Raw genomic sequence first — 21,571 nt, 5'->3', positions numbered from 1 at the left:
CTTACTTTTTGAAAATAGAGGCCATGCAGGCTAGTCCTATTTTTTTGAAAAAGTACCGGTGCATGTATGACATCATGCACTTACTTTCTGGGCTTGCATGCCTTGGAAAGTAACTTCAGCAGTGGAAACTGCTAGAAGTCTTTACTTTTCACTTTAGTTGTGTGTCATGCCACTATGTGTGCATGCATGCGTGGAAAGACATGCAAACTGAAGTTGGACTGCCACATAAGTTCATGGTGGACAAGTGTCCACATGCATGCATGCATGTCGATATACTAATTTCTGAAACTGATACTTCTCCATGTACCATGTGTAATAAATGACTTTATTCCAAGATTCCTTTGAAGGGATACCTTACAGATACTACTGTTTGGAATCAAATGAAAGATTGAGAACTATAGTCTAAGAAATACTGACTTAATTCTCCTATCTTGATTTATGCCAGCATAAATCTTATTTTAAGGGAAGGAGAATGTTACGTCCATGGCTGAACTAACTAGGGTATAGGCTTATCAAAGTGTAGGCCTGACTAACTTGGGATCTAGCAATAGATATAAGGTTGGTAAAGGCAAGGCATGGCTGAGCTATACTGGGCAAAGGGTGGCCACAAAGTGAAGTAAAGTTACTTTACATGTAACCGGCCGTAATAAATCCAAAGGGTAGTAATCCTCGTCTACTCAGTCATAAACCTCATAAATAGCCACAATGCAAACTTTAATCACTTCAACCACTTAACATTACTTAGAAATAAACTTCAACAACAACAATGGGGAGGCTAGAATGCCCCTACTCAGTGAAAACAATACACAATACACCCACTGCCCCCAAATGCCTTGGCGCCCCTTTCGGTATTTATTTAATGCTTTTGAATGGGAATGCATAGAAACCTTCGTCAGAGAAATTTATCAGTGGCAGAATACACTGATAAGTTTCGAGAGAGCATAATGAAGGTTGGTGAACCCCTACCTCAATCAATCCAAGTGAAAGATTTCATATTTGGATTGAATGATTGGATAAAAATGGAAGTTCGGGCTAAGTATGCAAACACGTTGGATGATGCAATAGCCATAGCCTTGAACTATGAAGATATAAGCTAGTTAGGCACTTTTCCCTCTATAAGAGGTTTTTTCCCCTAACCGCAGTTAGTTCACTAACTATGGTTAGTAACTACTAAGGTTTTGTCACTAGGACAAAACCTTATCTTTCTCTCATTGTGTTGTACTCTTATACTCTTCTATTGCAACTAAGCTTTCAGCTTCCAAGCTTCCATCTCTCACTCTCTCTTGCTCTCTCTCACTCACCATCTCCTCACATTTGGTATCAGAGCGGGTTCAAGAGCTCCGTACTCCCTGCTCCCTTCAGCTCCTACTCTTTGCCTCCAGCTCCAACCTCCCTGTCCAGCTCCAGCTACAGCCTACATCATCTCGTCCGTACAGTCCGTACGATTGTACGGAATCCTGCCGTATAGTTGCGCCGTACAGATCAGCTCGCCGTACAGCTCTGTCGTACTCCATCGTCGTCCATACAACGCCTTACAGACCTGCTCACCGTACATCGTCGCCAGACTGTACGGTTAGCCGTACAGCGCCGTACATCTCGCCATAGTTGACCGTACGTGCGCCGTTGCAGTTCGTCATCGTATAAATCGTTGTCACTGTACTGCACGTGTGGAGCCCCGTTCGTACCAGACCTGTTGCTTTCGTACTTGCCGTACCAGATCGTAAGTACCGTACCGTACCAGACCATACGTGCAGTCGTTGCTTTCGTACTTACCGTACCAGCCATACCTTCCGTAGATCTGCGTGCAGATCTTCAGTACCACACGTGTGGCAACAACCTGTTCATCCGTACAATCTGTACTTGCAGATCTGTATCTGCAGATCTGCACAGGGTTATCTTTGGTAGGCACATCTTGCAGAAAACCATAGTTTGGCTCAGTTTTTGGGAGTACATTTGGGGCATTTTGTATGTTGCAGACATTGCAATCAGTATGTAGTTTTGGAGCTACATCTGGAGCAAAAATTGCAGATTTTGTCTAAAATTTGGGGCTTTTGCAGACAGATTTGCAGATCTAGTCTGAAATTTGGGGCTTTTGTTCAGAAATTGAAGATTTGGGGCTTTTAGTAATTTTGCCCCTTTCTGGTTGCAATTTCAAGCCACAAATTGGGGCTTTTGTGTTGGGAGAGCATTTTTTGGAGTATTCAGTTCATACTGCCTTTCTTGGAGTGTTTGAAGCACTTTTGGCAGATTTTGGAGAGTTTTTGATGCTTGGACAGAATTCTGACAGTGCAAGTACAGAAATCTAAGTTGCATTTACAGCCCGTTTTTGGCTGTGTTTTTTGGGAGTTGTGCATTTCATTCCCAGTAAGGGAATTCAGTTTTGTATTTGCTTCAATCTTTTTCTCAGATATGGCCCATCAAAATCAGAATGAGTTCCATTTCGGTGGTCTTTCACAAGAAGACAAGTTGGATGGTACCAACTACTCCCTCTGGAGTTTCATGGTACGTAATATTGTGATTTCTTGCAATTTATGGGATTATGTCAATGGGGATGAGATCCGACCAGCAGATATTGCACTTGCTACCCCTCCTCAGCAAGGAGGCGGAAGAGGTCGTGCACAGGGTGCAGCTGCAGGACAAGTTGTTGGTGCAGCTACAGTCACTACTCCAGAGCAGAAGAGATGGGATTCACGGGATGCCTTAGCTTTATCATGCATCTCTCTTTCAGTGAAAAGATTTATCATTTCGCATATCCGGTCGTGTAAGACCTCCAGGGCAGCGTGGGATATTTTGGAAAGCATGTATGCAGCTCGGAATGATGCAAGGGTATCTTTCTTGAAAAGAGAGTTGAGTAATACACATATGGAAGAGGGTGACTCCATGTCAGTCCACCTCACAAAGCTACAGGATCTCAGAGAGCAATTGTTAAACATAGATGAAATTATTCCTGATTCAGAGATGATTACAACCACTCTGAATTCTCTTCCTGAGTCTTATCTCAGCTTTCATACTTCGCTGAACTTATCATTGAGGGGGGGTGCAAATCCTCTCACTTTTCATGAGTTGATAGGACTTCTGCTTCAGGAAGAGCAGACCAGGAAAAATTTGGCTTCACGTGCAGGTGAACAAGCCATGCTCTCAAAATTTAAATAAAAAACAAAGGGACAGGCAAAGACATCAGTAAATCAGCCTTCCAGTGGGTCAGGACAGCCTTCACAAAAGGCTAAAAATGATGCAAGTAAGCCCAAGAAGAAGGGTTTTTGTCACTACTGCAAAAAGCCAGGTCATCACATAGCAGAATGTAGGAAAAGGCTTGCAAAAGAAAAGAAAAACAGCTCAGGTATGGCTGTTTCAGATTCAGCTCCTCATGCATCTGATAGTGGGGATGCTGCAGCCAACTTTGTTGGACAGGATTATGCCTTTTTATCTTGCATTTCAGATTTTAGGTTGGCTGTTCCAGATGCTCGGGATAGTACAGCCACTTGCAGTGATGATACATATGCATTTTTGACTCGCAGTTATGACTCTTCTAGAGATGCATCTGCTTTCAGTGTTAATGAAACAGTGAACACATGGTATTTTGACAGCGGTGCATCCAAGCACATCACTTCGAGGAAGTGTCTTTTTACTTCCTTGCATCCACCTCCCGTTGGTAAGAAAGTCACTTGTGCCAACAACTCATCATATTCAGTACGTGGCACAGGAGAGGTTGAGCTCACTGCCATTGATGGCTCAATTTTCAGACTTTCAGATGTCTTATATGTGCCTGGCATAACCAAAAATCTCCTTTCAGTGTCCACTCTTAACAGAGGGGGATTTCAGGTCATCTTTGAGGATGACAAATGTGCTGTTTGAGACAGGGAAGCTGACTATGCCTTAAGGTTATCTGGTACTCTGCTGCGTGGGCTTTTTCAGCTTGATATTTTTGAGAAAAGAGCAGCCTATTCTCTTGCAGTTTCTACCCCTACAGCTGCCATGCAGAATGTAGAATTATGGCATGCCAGATATGGCCACATGCATTACAACAGCTTGATGACACTTCAGAAGTTTTCCATGGTTGATGCATTGCCACCTCTTGAGATACCTTCTCCACATGCTTGTGAAGGGTGCATTTTAGGTAAGATGCATAGATTCCCCTTCAAGAAGGATGGTTCAGTTAAAGCTGTCTGCAAAATACAGCTTATACACAGTGATGTCTGTGGTCCCATGAGGACTCCATCGTTGGGTGGTCATGTCTACTTCGTTACATTTATTGATGACTACTCCAATTTTACTTGGGTTTATGGACTGAAAAAGAAATCTGAAGTGTTCACGGTGTTTAAACACTTTTCAGCCATGGTAGAAAATGAAACCGGACTCAAGATACAGACATTGCGCACGGATAGAGGTGGGGAATACTTATCTGCAGAATTTGATGCTTTTCTCAAAGGCAAGGGTATTGTGCATCAGCTCACAGTCAGGCTGACCCCTCAGCAAAATGGCAAAGCTGAGAGGAAAAATAGAACCCTCATGGAGATGGACAGATGTATGCTGAAAAGCAAACACATGCCTTATAAATTCTGGCTAGAGGGTTTGATGTGTGCCAATTACATTTTGAATCGGGCTCCCACTAAGGCTTTAAAAACAAAAACTCCTTATGAGGTTTGGAATGACAGGAAGCCTTTAGTGGATCACTTCCGAGTCTTTGGATGCCTTGCTTATGCACATGTGCCAGTTGAATTTAGGCACAAGTTGTCAGATAAAGCCATCAAATGCATTTTTGTTGGATACAGTGCAGAAAGCAAGGGGTACCGTCTCTACAATCCTGCTACACGCAAGATCATAGTAAGTAGAGATGTGATATTTTCTGAAAATTCAGCTCACACTCAGGCTGAATTTCAAATGCCTTCGTCTTCAGAGGATGTCTTTGAGGGGTTGCTACCCATTGCCTTGGGTTCCTCTGCTGATTTTTCTGATGCAAATCAGAATTTACAGCAACCTCCAGATGCTTCAATTCCGCCACAGGATGTCTTGCCCCCTCCACAGGCAGTGGAACAGGTGGTGCAGCAAGAAATCGCAGACATACATGCAGCAAAAACAGTCCCAAACTGGCTGTTACAGACTCTCAGAGAGAGTAAAATTGATGCTCCGTTATTTGGCAGGACTCGCAGTGCAGCAAGGCACATGGAAGGTGCTAATTCAGTGGAATCAGCATATGCAGGTACTCTCCTTGATGAGGAGGAGCCTGCCACATTCGAAGAGGCAAAGGATAATGTGCATTGGATGAATGCCATGCACGATGAGTTGCAGTCCATTGCAAAAAATCAGACTTGGGATGTTGTAGACTTGCCACAGGGTAAACATGCCATTGGCACACGATGGGTTTTCAAGGTCAAACGGAAGCCAGATGGCTTTATTGACAGATATAAGGCAAGGCTGGTTGCTAAAGGCTATGTTCAGAAAAAGGGCATAGATTATGAGGAGACATTCGCTCCTACATCCCGGATGACCACCATCCGATCAGTTATTGCAATGGCTGCACATTTTGAGTGGAATGTTCATCAGTTGGACATAAAAACAGCCTTCTTAAATGGGGACTTGCTGGAAGAGGTGTATGTGAAACAACCTCCGGGCTTTGAAATTACAGCAAATGCACTTCAAGTATGCAGGCTCAACAAAGCTTTATATGGGCTAAAACAGGCCCCTCGTGCATGGTATGCCAAGATCCATGCCTTTTTGACCAGCAAGGGGCTGCACAATAGTCCTACTGAGAGCACCCTCTACATCAAGATGGATGGGGGGGAAATTTTGGTCATCCTTCTTTATGTCGATGACTTACTGCTCACAGGGTCCAATGAAGAAAAAATTGCAGATTTCAAAGCTGATTTGCAGACCAACTTTGACATGTCAGATTTGGGGCTGCTTCACTTTTATTTGGGGATTCAGTTCTCTCATGAGAGACGTGGCATTGTTATGTCTTAGTCCAAGTATGTTCAGAAACTCTTGGACAGATTTAACATGCATGAGTGTAAGCCCATAGCCACTCCCATGGAGCCGGGGCCGAAACTCACAATGCATGATGCAGGAGAATCAGTTGATGCCACTTTATAGTCAGGCTGTTGGATGCCTCATATATCTCTGCAACACTAGACCTGATATTCAGTTTGCAGTATCTCAGGTGAGCAGGTACATGCACAGCCCAAAAACTATGCATTGGCAAGCAGTTAAGTGCATCTTCCGTTATTTGCAGGGCACAAAGTCTTTTGGCTTACTATTTCCCAGGGGGGGTGACTTGCAGATGCATGCCTACAGTGATTCAGATTGGGCTGGTGATTATGACACTAGGCAGTCCACTAGTGGCAATTGTTTCTTTTTGGGTAAATCTTGCATTTCCTGGCTGAGCAAGAAACAATCTACAGTGGCTACCTCATCATGTGAAGCTGAGTACAGGGCAGCTTTCACAGCAACAGTTGAATGTGTCTAGCTGCAACGTCTATTTGCTGATCTTCATCTGTCTTTGGAGGGTCCTTCTCCAATTCTCACTGATAGTCAGAGTGCCATTGTAGTGGCAAAGAATCCAGTGTTTCATGCTCGCACGAAGCACATTGAGGTTCACTATCACTACGTTAGAGAGAAGTTGCATGCAGGAGAGATCAATATGATCTTTGTGTCCACACATGACAACGTTGCAGATATTTTCACCAAAGCACTACCATGTGAAAAGTTTGAGGCATTTCGCAGTGCCCTGAACTTATATCCATTTGGTGATTGATCAGCCTTGTACATGACATTGGCACTGCAGGGGGGTGTTAGAATTATAGATATAATTCAGCAGTGACCAATGTAATATAATAAGCTAGTTAGGGGCACTTTTCCCTCTATAAGGTTTTTCCCCCTAACTGCAGTTAGTTCACTAACTATGGTTAGTGACTACTAAGGTTTTGTCACTAGGACAAAACCTTATCTTTCTCTCATTGTGTTGTACTCTTACACTCTTCTATTGCAACTAAGCTTTCAGCTTCCAAGCTTCCGGCTCTCACTCTCTCTTGCTCTCTCTCACTCACCATCTCCTCACACTTGGATCATCTACCCTTCATGGTGGCACCACTTCAAGAATCAGATGTAATTCTTGGCATGCCCTGGCATAAGCAAGTCAACCCCCGAATCGATTATGTGAAGACTATTCTAACCCTCCAACATAAGGGTAGAGATGTGAGCATTACAGTGGGAGTTTTAGGAAACACCATTCCTATGGTAAGTCATGCACGATCTCCCAATTTGCTTAAGAAAGGAGTATGTTCTTTTCTAGTGTTTGTACGCGATAAGCAACCAAGTGAAGAAAAGTCAGATCCTCTCACAAAAGAGAAAATCTTTGCCGCTGATCAATTCGTGGAGGATTATGACTCTGCTTATGCCATAGTTCGAGCAGCCATTCAAAAGGCACATGAGAAACAAAGAGCAGCTGCAAATAAAAGACGGAGGGCGTTTGCAGTGAAAGAAGGCCAATGGGTCTTATTGAAATTTGAGAAAGCCCGGTTAAAAACCAAATTGGGCAAAAAGCGCATCTACTTCAAGCTATCCTTTCGATATTATGGTCCTTTTCAGGTGTTGCAGGTAATAAATGATGTCTCAGTCCAATTGAGACTTCCAGAGCATTGGAAGATCCACAATGTCTTCCACGTAAGCTTGGTGAAACCCTTCATTGGGGAACCACCTCAAGAGCCCACACTGGACGATGCACCTGAAGTAGAGGACACTGAGCTCTTGTTGATCCCAGAGCAAAATAACTTCACTACGGGACGTCGAGGCACGACTCGCAAAATGTACCTTTTGAAGTTCAGAGGGCTCCCATCCACCAATGCCCAATGGGTGGACAGAGCTACATTTCAGGAGTGTCCTGAAATCCTGGATGCTTATGAGGAAGCATTTCAGTTGCGGACAACCGAATGAAAGACGGAGGGAATGTCATCCTGCTTCAACATGTATCCACGGAATGTCATCCTGCTTCAACATGTATCCACTTGCTTGGTACTATTTCTTTTTGTTTTTCAATAGTATGCTTATTAAGAAATGAAATGTTTTCCTACTGTTCAGTTACGGACAATGGGGACTAGGTCTAGCATTTGAGGGTGGACCCCCTTGCTTGGGGTTATGGGCAGTAGTGACCCACAAGAGTGATGGCCTCTCTTTGAGTGGGACATCTGGAAACCACACCCCACCTGAGTACCCAAACATGGGACCAATCAAATGCACAGATTGCATACCGACCTAGGAACCATTCAAGAGAATGTTCCCTGAGCTTTGGGTGTGGGCCTGGCAGCATGCCAAGAGTAATGGAGATACAAGATAAGACGACAAACAAATGAGCTCAGTATGGCTCAATTATGACCTTAGAGTACGTTAATAGATAGTGTAAGCTGTTAGGAACCCGTGGGTGCGATTAGAATTGAATTCTGACAACTTTGAATTTTAGGGTTTTTGGGAGTGACACGTGGCAGACTGCCACATGGAATCTGAGCTGGCAGGTCAGTCCACTTGTCCCACACATGTGGCAGCATGCATGGCAAGTGGCAGGGCATGCAGGCCAAGTGTTTGGCCCCATGGGGCAGGTTGTGGGCTGTCCTCTTTGGGACTGCAGCCCACCAAAAATCAGGGACAAGTGTCCACCTGCTACTCTAGGCCTGGGGGGGGCTGAGCTTATAAAAGAAGGCCTCTCCCCTTCATTCCTCACATGAAAAATTCGTCACTTTTCTTCTCTCTCCTTTTGGTTGATGCAGCAGAACCTCTCCGCAACTTGGGTGCAGCCAGCTTCTCCCTAGGCCATTCTCTCACCTCAGCAGCACTTTCTCTCTCTACAACAGCACATTCTCTCTCTCCAGTTCCAGCCCCTCCTCTCCAGAAATCTGCCCCCTCTTAGATCATCTGGAACAGCAGCAGCATCCTCTCTCCTTCTCCTAGCCTGGAGCAGCCACAGCCCCTTTCTCTCTCCTGCTGCAGTCTTTCTCTCTCTACTGCAGAATTTCTCTCTCTACTGTTCCAGCCCATTTCCCTTGCAGAAATCTGCCTTTCTATGCACCTCTGGAACAGCAGCAGCTCCTCTCTTACATCCCCTCCCTTGGGATCAGCATTGGCACTCTCTCTCTACAGCTATCACTCCATAAACGCTTTCTCTCTCTAGCCTACAGGCTGTTTTTCTAAGGTGTTCTCATTCCAGCCCCATTTCCACACTCTCCTCACCCAAGGTAGCTTCAGAGGCATCAAGGACTTCATTTACAAAAGGGTCAAGTCACGAAGGGAGCCTGTATTGTCAAGTTTATCTCATTTACAGCACTATTTCATGTTGTTTCTACTATCTTTTTAGAAACTAGTGCTTGTCTCTAATGTTGGATGTAAGTGGTGATTGTTGCAGGCTTCTTCCTTGTGGATTGGGCAAGTCAAGAGTTGAAACCTGAGCTTGAAGTCCTCCTTTTTGTTGTCTACCTTGCATATATGCTCTTGGGTCTTGTATCTAGGTCCTAGGTTTTCACTGAGTTCATCAGTTTGGAAGGTGCATTGCACCTTGGTCTTGTATCTCCATTTTCAAGAATAAAGTGAGCCTGGATAAGGGGGGGGGCCGTCTTGGCCCCTCAATCATATTGCATTTTCCAATGATGTCACTTTGTGTTTAAGCTGTATAAGTCTTAATTCCAGCTTAATTGCAAACTCTTAAGTTCAAGTATATGTGTTTGGCAACTTGCAATCATCTCATTCAAACGCCTCTGTAAAATCCGTTGTCTGAATTGATTGCACCTTGGTCTTGTATCTCCATTTTCAAGAATAAAGTGAGCCTGGATAAGGGGGGGGCCGTCTTGGCCCCTCAATCATATTGCATTTTCCAATGATGTCACTTTGTGTTTAAGCTGTATAAGTGTTAATTCCAGCTTAATTGCAAACTCTTAAGTTCAAGTATATGTGTTTGGCAACTTGCAATCATCTCATTCAAACGCCTCTGCAAAATCTGTTGTCTGAATTGATAGAAAGCACCGAGTAGTTTACATTGGTATCAGAGCTTAGGCAGTGGTCCTATACTCAGTGCTTTCTCTTGTTGAGTCTCTCCTTCATTGAGTCATCTTGTCATCATGGAAGCCAATGGACCTGACCCTCCTCCTAACTTGCATGAGTTGAGTGCTCTCTTGGCAAACATCGCTCAACAGGTTCAAGTGTTGGAAAGCAGCCAAGCAGAAACTCATGACATAGGGCCCCAATCCCAAGGAAGAGACTGTGTGGACAACACCAAGGAGGGTAGATCATCCTCTTCTTCCCCTCCTCGAGGTAGATGGTGTCATCGGAGTCCATCTCCTTCGAGACGTCCACGGAGACGAAGGTATGCAAAGCATAAGGTACCTCTTGGAGATAAGCTCTTCAAGTTTACCAAGTACAAGGGAGAGGACAAGCCTGAGGTCTTGCTGGCTTGGATCCGAGACCTCGAGTATTTCTTTGAGGGAGACGAGTACGAAGACAAGGCGAAGATCCGGTTTGCCGTCCTACACATGCAAGACCGTGCTTCACTCTGGTGGGCAGCTATGGTCAACACTGGACAGCAAGCCCACACCTGGAAGCACTTCTAGAAGAACTTGATGAGGCACTTCCTGCCTAAGGAGTTTAAGAGAGATACAATGGTGCAGTGGGACATCCTCCGCCAACGCCAAGAAGAGAAAGTCAGTGAGTATGTTGATCGTTTTTGGGATACTTTGTTAAAAGTTCAAGCATTCAGTAGGAAGGATAAAAAAGAGCAGCAAAGGAAGTTCTTTGCTGGCCTACGGTATATTGTTCAGCATGAGGTGGACATTGCCACTCCTACTTCTCTTGAAGACACCATCAACATCGCCTTGAAGGTGGAGAAGAAACAATCTTTCTCCAACAAGCGGAATGGCAGCAACAACAAGCGGAAGTCCCATGGAACCTCTTCCAAGGAACAAAAGGGTAAGGAGACAGCAAAGGACGCACCAAAAGAGCAAAAGTCAGCCAGCCAGCCTCCTTTGAAGAAAGCAGCCCGCACTTTCAGCTCATTGTCTCCACAACAGAAGCAAAAGTATTACTCCGAAGGGCGGTGTTTCAAGTGTGGCGATCGAGGCCACAACTTCTACGAATGCCTTCAAGCTGCCAAAAACAGCAGCAACAAAGAAGCAGCCCTCAAAAAGCCAGTTTTGGTAGTTAACAAGGTGGATGCACCTCCAGAAAAGGGAGCTGTAAACGACACCCATAGTTTGTTGAAAACATGGGGTCAGGTAAAGGATCAATCCGCTTTGTTTTTGTTCGATAGTGGAGCTACTCACAACTTTATTTCTCATGAGATGGCACAGAACTTGGGGATAGCCCCAGAGGATAAAGGAGAAGCCTTGGAGGCAACTGCAGCCTTAAAGAACCAAGAAGAGAAGGTGTACCCCATCATCGGTAAGCTTCGGGTACACATCCAAGGGTACTTGGATCATCTACCCTTCATGGTGGCACCACTTCAAGGATCAGATGTAATTCTCGGCATGCCCTGGCATAAGCAAGTCAACCCCCGAATCGATTATGTGAAGAATATTCTAACCCTCCAACATAAGGGTAGAGATGTGAGCATTACAGGGGGAATTTCAGGAACCACCATTTCTATGGTAAGTCATGCACGATCTCCCAATTTGCTTAAGAAAGGAGTATGTTCTTTTCTAGTGTTTGTACGCGATAAGCAACCAAGTGAAGAAAAGTCAGATCCTCTCACAAAAGAGAAAATCTTTGCCGCTGATCAATTCGTGGAGGATTATGACTCTGCTTATGCCACAGTTCGAGCAGCCATTCAAAAGGCACATGAGAAACAAAGAGCAGCTGCAAATAAAAGACGGAGGGCGTTTGCAGTGAAAGAAGGCCAATGGGTCTTATTGAAATTTGAGAAAGCCCAGTTAAAAACCAAAGTGGGCAAAAAGCGCATCTACTTCAAGCTATCCTTTCGATATTATGGTCCTTTTCAGGTGTTGCAGGTAATAAATGATGTCTCAGTCCAATTGAGACTTCCAGAGCATTGGAAGATCCACAATGTCTTTCACGTAAGCTTGGTGAAACCTTCATTGGGGAACCACCTCAAGAGCCCACACTGGACGATGCACCTGAAGTAGAGGAGAGCAAATTATGTTGCATCAACTTCACTACGGGACGTCGAGGCACGACTCGCAAAATGTACCTTTTGAAGTTCAGAGGGCTCCCATCCACCAATGCCCAATGGGTGGACAGAGCTACATTTCAGGAGTGTCTTGAAATCCTGGATGCTTATGAGGAAGCATTTTAGTTGCGGACAACCGAATGAAAGACGGAGGGAATGTCATCCTACTTCAACATGTATCCACTTGCTTGGTACTGTTTCTTTTTGTTTTTCAATAGTATGCTTATTAAGAAATGAAATGTTTTCCTACTGTTCAGTTACGGACAATGGGGACTAGGTCTAGCATTTGAGGGTGGACCCCCTTGCTTGGGGTTATGGGCATTAGTGACCCACAAGAGTGATGGCCTCTCTTTGAGTGGGACATCTGGAAACCACACTTCACCTGAGTACCCAAACATGGGACTAATCAAATGCACAGATTGCATACCGACCTAGGAACCATTCAAGAGAATGTTCCTTGAGCTTTGGGTGTGGGCCTGGCAGCATGCCAAGAGTAATGGAGATACAGGATAAGACGACAAACAAATGAGCTGAGTATGGCTCAAGTATGGCTCAATTATGACCTTAGAGTACGTCAATAGATAGTGTAAGCTGTTAGGAACCCGTGGGTGCGATCAGAATTGAATTCTGACAACTTTGAAAGTTTAGGGTTTTTGGGAGTGACACGTGGCAGACTGCCATATGGAATCTGAGCTGGCAGGTCAGTCCACCTGTCCCACACATGTGGCAGCATGCATGGCAAGTGGTAGGGCATGCAGGCCAAGTGTTTGGCCCCAAATCTGGTAGATTTGGGGCAGGTTGTGGGCTGTCCTCTTTGGGACTGCAGCCCACCAAAAATCTGGGACAAGTGTCCACCTGCCACTCTAGGCCTGGGGGGGGCTGAGCCTATAAAAGAAGGCCTCTCCCCTTCATTCCTCACATGAAAAATTCGTGGCCATTCTCCAGAAATCTGCCCCCTCTCAGATCATCTGGAACAGCAGCAGCATCCTCTCTCCTTCTCCTAGCCTGGAGCAGCCACAGCCCCTTTCTCTCTCTTGCTGCAGTCTTTCTCTCTCTACTGCAGAATTTCTCTCTCTACTGTTCCAGCCCATTTCCCTTGCAGAAATCTGCCTTTCTGTGCACCTCTGGAACAGCAGCAGCTCCTCTCTTACATCCCCTCCCTTGGGATCAGCATTGGCACTCTCTCTATACAGCTATCACTCCATAAAGCTTTCTCCCTCTAGCCTACAGGCTGTTTTTCTAAGCTGTTCTCATTCCAGCCCCATTTCCACACTCTCCTCACCCAAGGTAGCTTTAGAGGCATCAAGGACTTCATCTACAAAAGGGTCAAGTCACGAAGGGAGCCTGTATTGTCAAGTTTATCTCATTTACAGCACTATTTCATGTTGTTTCTACTATCTTTCTAGAAACTAGTGCTTGTCTCTAATGTTGGATGTAAGTGGTGATTGTTGCAGGCTTCTTCCTTGTGGATTGGGCAAGCCAAGAGTTGAAACCTGAGCTTGAAGTCCTCCTTTTTGTTGTCTACCTTGCATATATGCTCTTGAGTCTTGTATCTAGGTCCTAGGTTTTCACTGAGTTCATCGGTTTGGAAGGTGCATTGCACCTTGGTCTTGTATCTCCATTTTCAAGAATAAAGTGAGCCTGGATAAGGGGGGGGGGCGTCTTGGCCCCTCAATCATATTGCATTTTCCAATGATGTCACTTTGTGTTTAAGCTGTATAAGTCTTAATTCTAGCTTAATTGCAAACTCTTAAGTTCAAGTATATGTGTTTGGCAACTTGCAATCATCTCATTCAAACGCCTCTGCAAAATCCGTTGCCTGAATTGATAGAAAGCACCGAGTAGTTTACAACCTAGCTGGGAACCTGGACAGGGGATAGGTGCGAGAGTAGAGCTCGCCCCTCTTCCATGGACAGCGGGTACATGGTTGTTGTCTTCTTTTTGTTTGCCTTTCTTTAGTTTGAAGTTATTTGCAATGTTTTTTGTGTGCTTGGAGTCCTTTCTGGTTCCCAGAGGCTTAAGTAAGCACTCAAAAGCAAGGGTGTGCCTGGGAAAGGCCAGGGGACAGTGTTGTTGCATGTGAAAGCCTTGAGGCTACCTTTTAGTTACATGTCGGTTTGGATGCTTTGATGCCTTTCAGTTGGGTCCAAGTCAGAAGTGGATGCCTAAGATTGCCTTGCCAGTTAGATTCTAGTGGATAGGCCAAGGGCTCATTATCAGGGGTTCCAACAGTGCGCTCCTCTGGACTTGGCCTGTTGGCCTGGGAGCAGTAGCTAGAGGAAAGGGCATATGGTATGGGACGCATGTATGGACTTGGAGGCTGGCTGGCTGGCTCTCTGCGGTGGTCCAGAGCCCTAGCTCGGGGGTGGCTCAACGTACTGAGCCTACGGCTAGGAGGTGAGCTGCTAGCTCCAACCCTAATGGGTTGTATGCGGGTGTCTCGTGGTTTGATAGGACTCCAGCTTGAAGTTGTACCTTACCAGGGTCTAGGGCTTACCAGACCTGGACAGGGGTTGTTTCATTATACCTGCTGCTAGAGCACGAAGATTCTCAGACTAATTGGGATGCACATATTAGACCTTCAGGATTACGAGACGCATAGCTGCTCTAAGTCTGTTAGTGGAATTTTATGTGTGTTTCCATTTGAGTTACCTTATGGTTTTTCACTTTAGCGGATTGTGGACCATAAGATAGAGCTTCTTTTTGAAGCTCAGCCAATCTCAAAGGCAAAAATGAAATTGCTAGGGAATTATTTGAATATGTTTGCATGGGACATATCCGTCCTAGTAATTCTCCTTGGTGGGTGTCGGTTATTTTGGTAGCTAAAAAGGAATAGCATGTGAATAGACTAGAATCAATAAGGTGACCATGAAAATTAAATACCCTTTGCCCAGGATGGATGACTTAATAGGCTGGTTTCATGGTGTGGCATCATTCACCAAGCTTGATCTATGTAGGGATACCATTAGTAGAGAAGAGGATGTCCCTAAGATGGGGTTCGTACATGGCACGTGCATATGAGTTTTTGGTTTACCATTTGGACTCACGAATGCACCCTTGAATTTCTCACAAATGATGAACGATAGATTTTGTCCATATGTGAGAAAGTTTGTCATCATTTTCCTTGATGGCAGCCTTAGCTTATTTGACCATATTGAACATTTTTGAAGGTAGCTTTGACTATCCTTCGAAGAGAAGTTCTAACTTCTATAGCATAGATGACCAAGTGTGAGTTATACCTTGGCCGCATCATTTTTGTTGATGGTATCCATATTAACGTTGAAAAAGTAGTCAATGAGTGGCCAATATTACATAGTATCATAGATATGATATCCTTCTTAGGGGTTGCTTATTTGTTTAGACTTTCATATGTGAGTATTGTTAGAAACATGGTGAAGGGAGAGAGAGAGAGAGAGAGAGAGAGAGAGAGAGAGTTAGGGTGTGAGGAAATAATGCTCCAATGAAGACATAATGAAAGGCTCTTATTCATTCATCAAGTATATCAAGACAAGTGAAGTACAAGCCTTATGTAGGCTACTCACACACACTCTATCACCTAGTGCATATGGGATAAGTCCCATGATGACACGTGGCACTCACACAAGACTCACACATAAACTAGTACTAGATCACCTAGTACTACACACTAACACATCACATCACCACACTCTTTGACCATGATATCTCCAACACCCCCTTCAGAGCAAAGAGGTGTGAGACCCAACACGCAAGAGTAGACCGATCCCCCCTCCACCGCAATACTGCAAAGAGCAAGTCCAACTATCCAACACCTCCTGTGTGATAGTGACGTCTCAGTCAGCTTGCGACCGGCAAGGGCAAACCATCACTCGTCATCCCCCCTTACTCTGAACTGGGTGGTCAATACCATCAACCAAAGTAAAACACAATACAATCATTTTTGGGGGACAACCCAAGGCAGAGGACCACTTATTGACTCCAAAGACATTCAATTTGGAGGGACAACTCAAGGCTGAGAACCTTTATGTGACTCAACACAAACACACATAGCATAAGGGGCCTAGAAAGCCCAATCTTGGTCAAATGGATCCTCGTCGTCAAGAGAGACGCCTTGAACCTCTGCTGTAGCTGCATATATCTCCTCCTAGGGCTCTTCAGGTTTAGCTTCGTCTTCAGCCAAAAGATTGGTATGACGCGTCTCTTGTTCCTGTGCTTTCTTCTTGAAGCAATGGGCTTCAATATGTCCTTTCCTCTTGCAAAACCTGCAAATGATGTGCTTGTTGGTCTTCCATTTGCTTGTGGAAGCAAATGCATGATCAATAGGAGAGGCAAGAACGGCTTCCTTATTGGGACGATCCTTCTCAATGAGGAGGGCCACCATATCATCAAACGTGGTAGTGGCAAGACGGAGGATCTCAAGAGTGTGCTCAAAGCGAGAAATTCCATGCATACTCTTCATAAGGATTGCCATCTTATCTTCATCATTAGGGACACTCTTCAAACTTGAGAGTTGTTGAACAAGAGATTGAAACCGAGCTAGATGATCACTCAACTCATCACTATCTTCCATTTTCAGATCATAAAATTTGAGCTTTAGAGAGACTTTAGAGTTGGTGATTTTATTACCAAAGAAGGTATCGAGGCGACTCCAAATCTGCTTAGCTGTATATAGACTTGAAATCCACATGATGGATGAGAGAGTTAGCTAAGCAAAGACCAATGAGGGCGATGGCCTTAGAATTCTGCTGCTTCCAAATCTTTTGGTCTTGTTGATCAAGTAGCTCAACCTGGTCATCCTCAACATCATCCCAAACTCCTTCACGCATAAGGAGCAGCTGGACTTTTGTTTGCCATGTGGGAAAACCTTCCCCCTTAAACTTCTCCACGAGGATAGAGCTTGAAGTCAAAGAAGTCATGATTGAAGAGGACTTTCTGAAGGCGGGCAGCAAGCTAAGATGAAGGACCAACAATCTCCCCTCAAAACGGCTTACAAGAGCACTTCGAAATGCTGATGTAGATGTGGTGACGGCCTCAAATCAGCTCGAAAATGCAAAGGCGGCTAATCAAAGTGCATCTAGGTGCTGCACCGTCTTTACACAGAAAATAGATGGACTTTGATGTGCTGAAAAGGCCAGAAACACGTGGAAAGCTCCTTTGCTGTAGGTGGTTCTACAATAACAACCCCAAAATGACTCGAAATTGCAACAGCAGCCTCAGAATATGTTGAAATAGCCTTCAAAGGTCACAAATTTCTGCCATCAATGAGGATGGGTGGTCAACTCTGCTGCAGCGGCCTGGAAAACCTAAAATCGGCGATGAAAAGGCTCCAAATCAGCTAGGCACTTGTGGCTGGTTGCTGCAGGGTACTGACCAGCAATCCGACAGGCTATCAAGGGCCTAGGAATTGCTCCAAGAGATCCTGTATGGTGGCAGTAGGCTGTGCAGATTCTAGACGAGTAGAAAAGAGCACAAAAGGCTGCAAGAAGGAGAGGCGAAATGAGGCGGCTGGCTGTGGAGGAAGTGGACAAGTGAAAATGGAGGCAAGGTGAAGCAGCTAGAGGCGGAAATGGGCTGAGAAGATGCTGAGCAGAATTAGGGTTAGGTTAGGGTAGAGATGATGATGTGGCAGCTATGGCTATGGTAGGGCTAAGTGGCTCTGATAGCATGTTAGAAACATGGTGAAGGGAGAGAGAGAGAGAGAGAGAGAGAGAGAGAGAGAGAGTTAGGGTGTGAGGAAATAATGCTCCAATGAAGACATAATGAAAGGCTCTCATTCATTCATCAAGTATATCAAGACAAGTGAAGTACAAGCCTTATGTAGGCTACTCACACACACTCTAGCACCTAGTGCATATGGGATAAGTCCCATGATGACACGTGGCACTCACACAAGACTCACACATAAACTAGTACTAGATCACCTAGTACTACACACTAACACACCACATCACCACACTCTTTGACTATGATATCTCCAACAAGTATGTGTGTATTGCACTACCCCTCTCCAATCTTTGAAGAGAGGAGTGAAAGGGATTCCTTACACACAAGTCAAGTACAAATCTGCTATTTGGATAGATGCTCTGGATGCATGCTTTAGAGAATTGAACCATGTGGCTATGCCTTGTTATGGATGGCTAAGCTAATGGAAATTTCTACCTCCTATGAAGGTCGGTTCTGCCATATGGAGGTCTACCTTCACATGTTCCAAAAGTAGTAATTTATTTTCTCCATTAGAGGTGTTTATTTAATAACCCCCCTTTATTTGTTTCATGGGGGCATGGATCATATTGATGCAGCATTTAAATAATCCAATTTGTATCTCTCAAGTGCACGTGCACGCACACACTTGTCATTTCGTGCAGAATTGTCCTGTTTTTGGGTTTTGTAGAAAGGTTTCGTCTAGAAACATTTCTTGATGTTTCTATTGGACGAAAAAGTTTTTTTATCACCTTGGCTATCACTCCACATATAAACCATGAGCAATAATGACGAGGAGGAACAAACGAGGAAGTAGGTGGTGGGACTTGAAACTGTAAGTACATCCACTTTAGCTGTGGATTCTATGATAAATTTTCTAAATGCAACATAATGTAGATGAGAATTGGAACCACAAGGGTTAGAAGAAGGTTATTTTGCGAAATTTGGGAAAGCACACATGTTGGATCGGTGTGTGTCGTATTTTTCTTTTAATGCACATATTTTTTCATTTTTTTGTTACACAGGGCACATTGATGTTGTTTTGGGATGTAGATGGTTGAGCGGTATGTGACCTTGGTCGCATGGCTGTGAGGGGCGGAGGAGGTTGGGGAACTCTGCATTTACCCCTCCATCATGCTGGAAATCCTTCATGCACTGACCATTCCACTCTTTGAACAGGATCGTTGAGCTGGCAGGTGGCAAAATAGGTGTTTTCTCTGAGGTTGGCAAGGGGAGCATATTCCTGTTCACAATACCTTTTCAGCTCGTGCAATCCTCTTTGAGGAATAGGCGTGCAGAAGCAATTCATCCTTGTTCTGGTCTGAGAAGTAGCACTTCAGGATCTTTCTTGAAGTGCTCATCTCTGCGTCAGCCGTCAGACCGTCTGTGGCATAACCCTAGGGTTTTAATCGTGGAAGACAATCCACTTAATCGAAGAATTCTGAGAAAACTTCTGGAGAGTCTTGATGTGGAAAGTGACGATGCTGAGAATGGTAAGCAAGCTGTGGAACTTGTCCGTGAAGGTGGAACATATGATATGATCTTCATCGACAAGGAGATGCCAGTCATGGATGGTCATGTGGTAAACTCGTCTTGTCTCTCTGGATATCGCTTGTTGGCTTTTCGCATGCAGACAGGAGTCGAATATATTTATGTTGCTATCTATCAATTTACTGTTGTAGTTAATCTTCTTTCTCTGAGACTGACTTGTAGAAGTTGCTTGAGATTCTGCTCAACTTGTCTCAAATAGCTTTCACCATCTCGTATGTTTTGAGTCTTTTGCTTTGTGGCTGTAGATGATATTTGTTCTTCTTAAGCACATGCATGTGCAGTTTCATATAAGCATTCCATTATTTCCACTTGTTACTCCATATAAATCATTTTGGCCAGTGGGCTCATAATCATGTATTCTTTTAATATCATTCACATTGTTCCCTATTCTGATCAGGCTACTCGAGAGCTACGTGCAATGGGAGTTACATCTCCCATTGTGGGTTTGACTGGTAATGCATTGGAAAGTGATCGAAACCAGTTCTTGGCAGCAGGAGTGGATGAATTTTTCACGAAACCTTTATCTCGACACCAGCTAGTCAAATTACTAGAGGTGTATGGGTTGATTGTACAGAAGGACAAGAACATGCCGTCAAGCTTGTCGTTACCTTCCACGTTTGAATTGCAAACTTGTCAAGATGGAAGTAGGTGATGTCAATGGATGCTATATTCATCGGCAATGATATACACACAAGCAAAAAATGGAGTCAGAACGTTAGCTCCATGACTTGCAGGATGGAAAACAAGTAAGTAGTATAATTCTGGATGGTATCTAAAATTTTTAAGAGTGACAGAGTTCTGAAATACTTAAGTTTGCCAGTGCTTGTTTCAGGTCACCTAAGCAGCTGACCAAGTTCATTGTGATTCATGCAACCTATTACTTTCCAGAGGTTACAGCCATTGGGTTCTCCCATTGAGCTATTTGTCAGAAGGTGTTGACCAGAAATCAGAGATACTGACTATTCTCAAATGTTGTATTCTTGGCATTTATCAAAATTACTTGACACCCATAAGCTGGGTTGTAAAGTAGAGTTTATATTCGAAGGAAAAGTCTCCAACTCCCAATTTAGAGCATGAGAACAGAAATTAAATTTGTTCACTTTGTCACTCAAGCTGGGGAAGGCATGCTCAGTCCTCTCAAAGAAACCGTGCTTCTTGGGGCAACAAGAGGAGACTGAGGGCCTTAGCACATGGATGGGGCTAGCACGGGTTTAGGATGGGAATATTTTTGTCATCATTACTCCCATCCTACACCAAGTGGTCTAGGATGGATTTAGAATGGGAGTAGCCACTTTTTCTCCCATCCTGGACCATGGCCTCAAAACTAGCAGCCACAATGGGTTCGCCTTTTTTAGGGATTAAAAAACATGGAAGGATGACATGTGTCCTTGTCCCCTCAAGGTCCCCAACTTTTAAACACATGAAATGATGCCATGTGTCCTCTTCCTCTTAAACCCATCCTTAGTTCTTTTTTTGTTAGCACATGGTGGGATGGGAATAGGATAGAAATATGCATGGGACCACCTTTTCCCATTCCCATCCTATTTCTTCCCATGTGCTAAGCCTCTAAGGATGGGTATGCTTGATTTAAGACAAGGAAGTTGTGTATCACGTTCAATACCTTTGAAGCTGACGTAATTACCGTGGCTGTGTTAGGTCCGTAATTCCATTCCCTTCCCATTATTTTCTGTTCAATGTGGTATCAGCATATTTACGCAGTTTGTGCACGAATTTTGTATTGTACAAGTTTTTGCATATCCACTCATGGGATTAATCTAAAGATAAAGCATCCACTTCTGAAGTGCATTCATGGGTTATTTTGGCGGACATGTTCTAAGCCCTCGCTCTTGTAATGGTGATATTTTTGTTGGTGGATGCTCCTTTCCCCGCGACTTCAAAAACTATTTTACACAAATGTGAGGGGTTTGTCTTGAAGAGGAGCTCTACCTCCCCTCTCTGAAGCTGTTGTTTGATGTGTTCCACTGTTGCATCAACGGTAATCATGGAATTTGAGGGTTCGGTTATGGGAAGGTGGGGAAAACATGAGGGCTGGATAATGATTGCATTAGTGGGGGATTAAAGGGTTGGGGTCTTGGGGCATTCCGAGGCCTAGGCATTAATGAATGGGTGCAAATGGAATGCTCATGAGGGGGCTTCCTTTGAAGGGTCCATGTAAGGACACAT

The 21,571-nt window shown here is 44.3% G+C and overlaps 1 protein-coding gene across 3 annotated transcripts in view; it reads left to right on the top strand.

The window, feature by feature from the left end:
* The window catches only part of LOC147888801 (two-component system protein A-like), a 29,650-nt gene extending 8,788 nt beyond the window's left edge, over window positions 1-20,862 (top strand). For 2 of the 3 annotated variants that reach the window (XM_087392761.1, XM_087392764.1), the window contains 3 exons: window positions 19,016-19,418; window positions 19,785-20,133; window positions 20,220-20,862. In XM_087392761.1, coding sequence (XP_087248887.1) covers window positions 19,016-19,418; window positions 19,785-20,039 — 658 coding nt within the window. In that variant the 3' untranslated portion in view covers window positions 20,040-20,133; window positions 20,220-20,862. Of the gene's footprint in view, window positions 1-19,015; window positions 19,419-19,784; window positions 20,134-20,207 lie in introns of all 3 variants that reach the window. The other variant, XM_087392762.1, reaches the window with a different exon arrangement.
* The last annotated feature ends 709 nt before the right edge of the window (window positions 20,863-21,571 follow it).

This window comes from Dipteris shenzhenensis, chromosome 21 (assembly GCF_047967505.1).
Source record: "Dipteris shenzhenensis isolate YYH24624 ecotype China chromosome 21, Dip_SZ_1.0, whole genome shotgun sequence".
Taxonomy (NCBI): Eukaryota; Viridiplantae; Streptophyta; class Polypodiopsida; order Gleicheniales; family Dipteridaceae; genus Dipteris; species Dipteris shenzhenensis.
The sequence above is the reverse complement of the archived record's forward strand: the minus strand, read 5'-3'. Positions and strand labels throughout refer to the sequence as shown.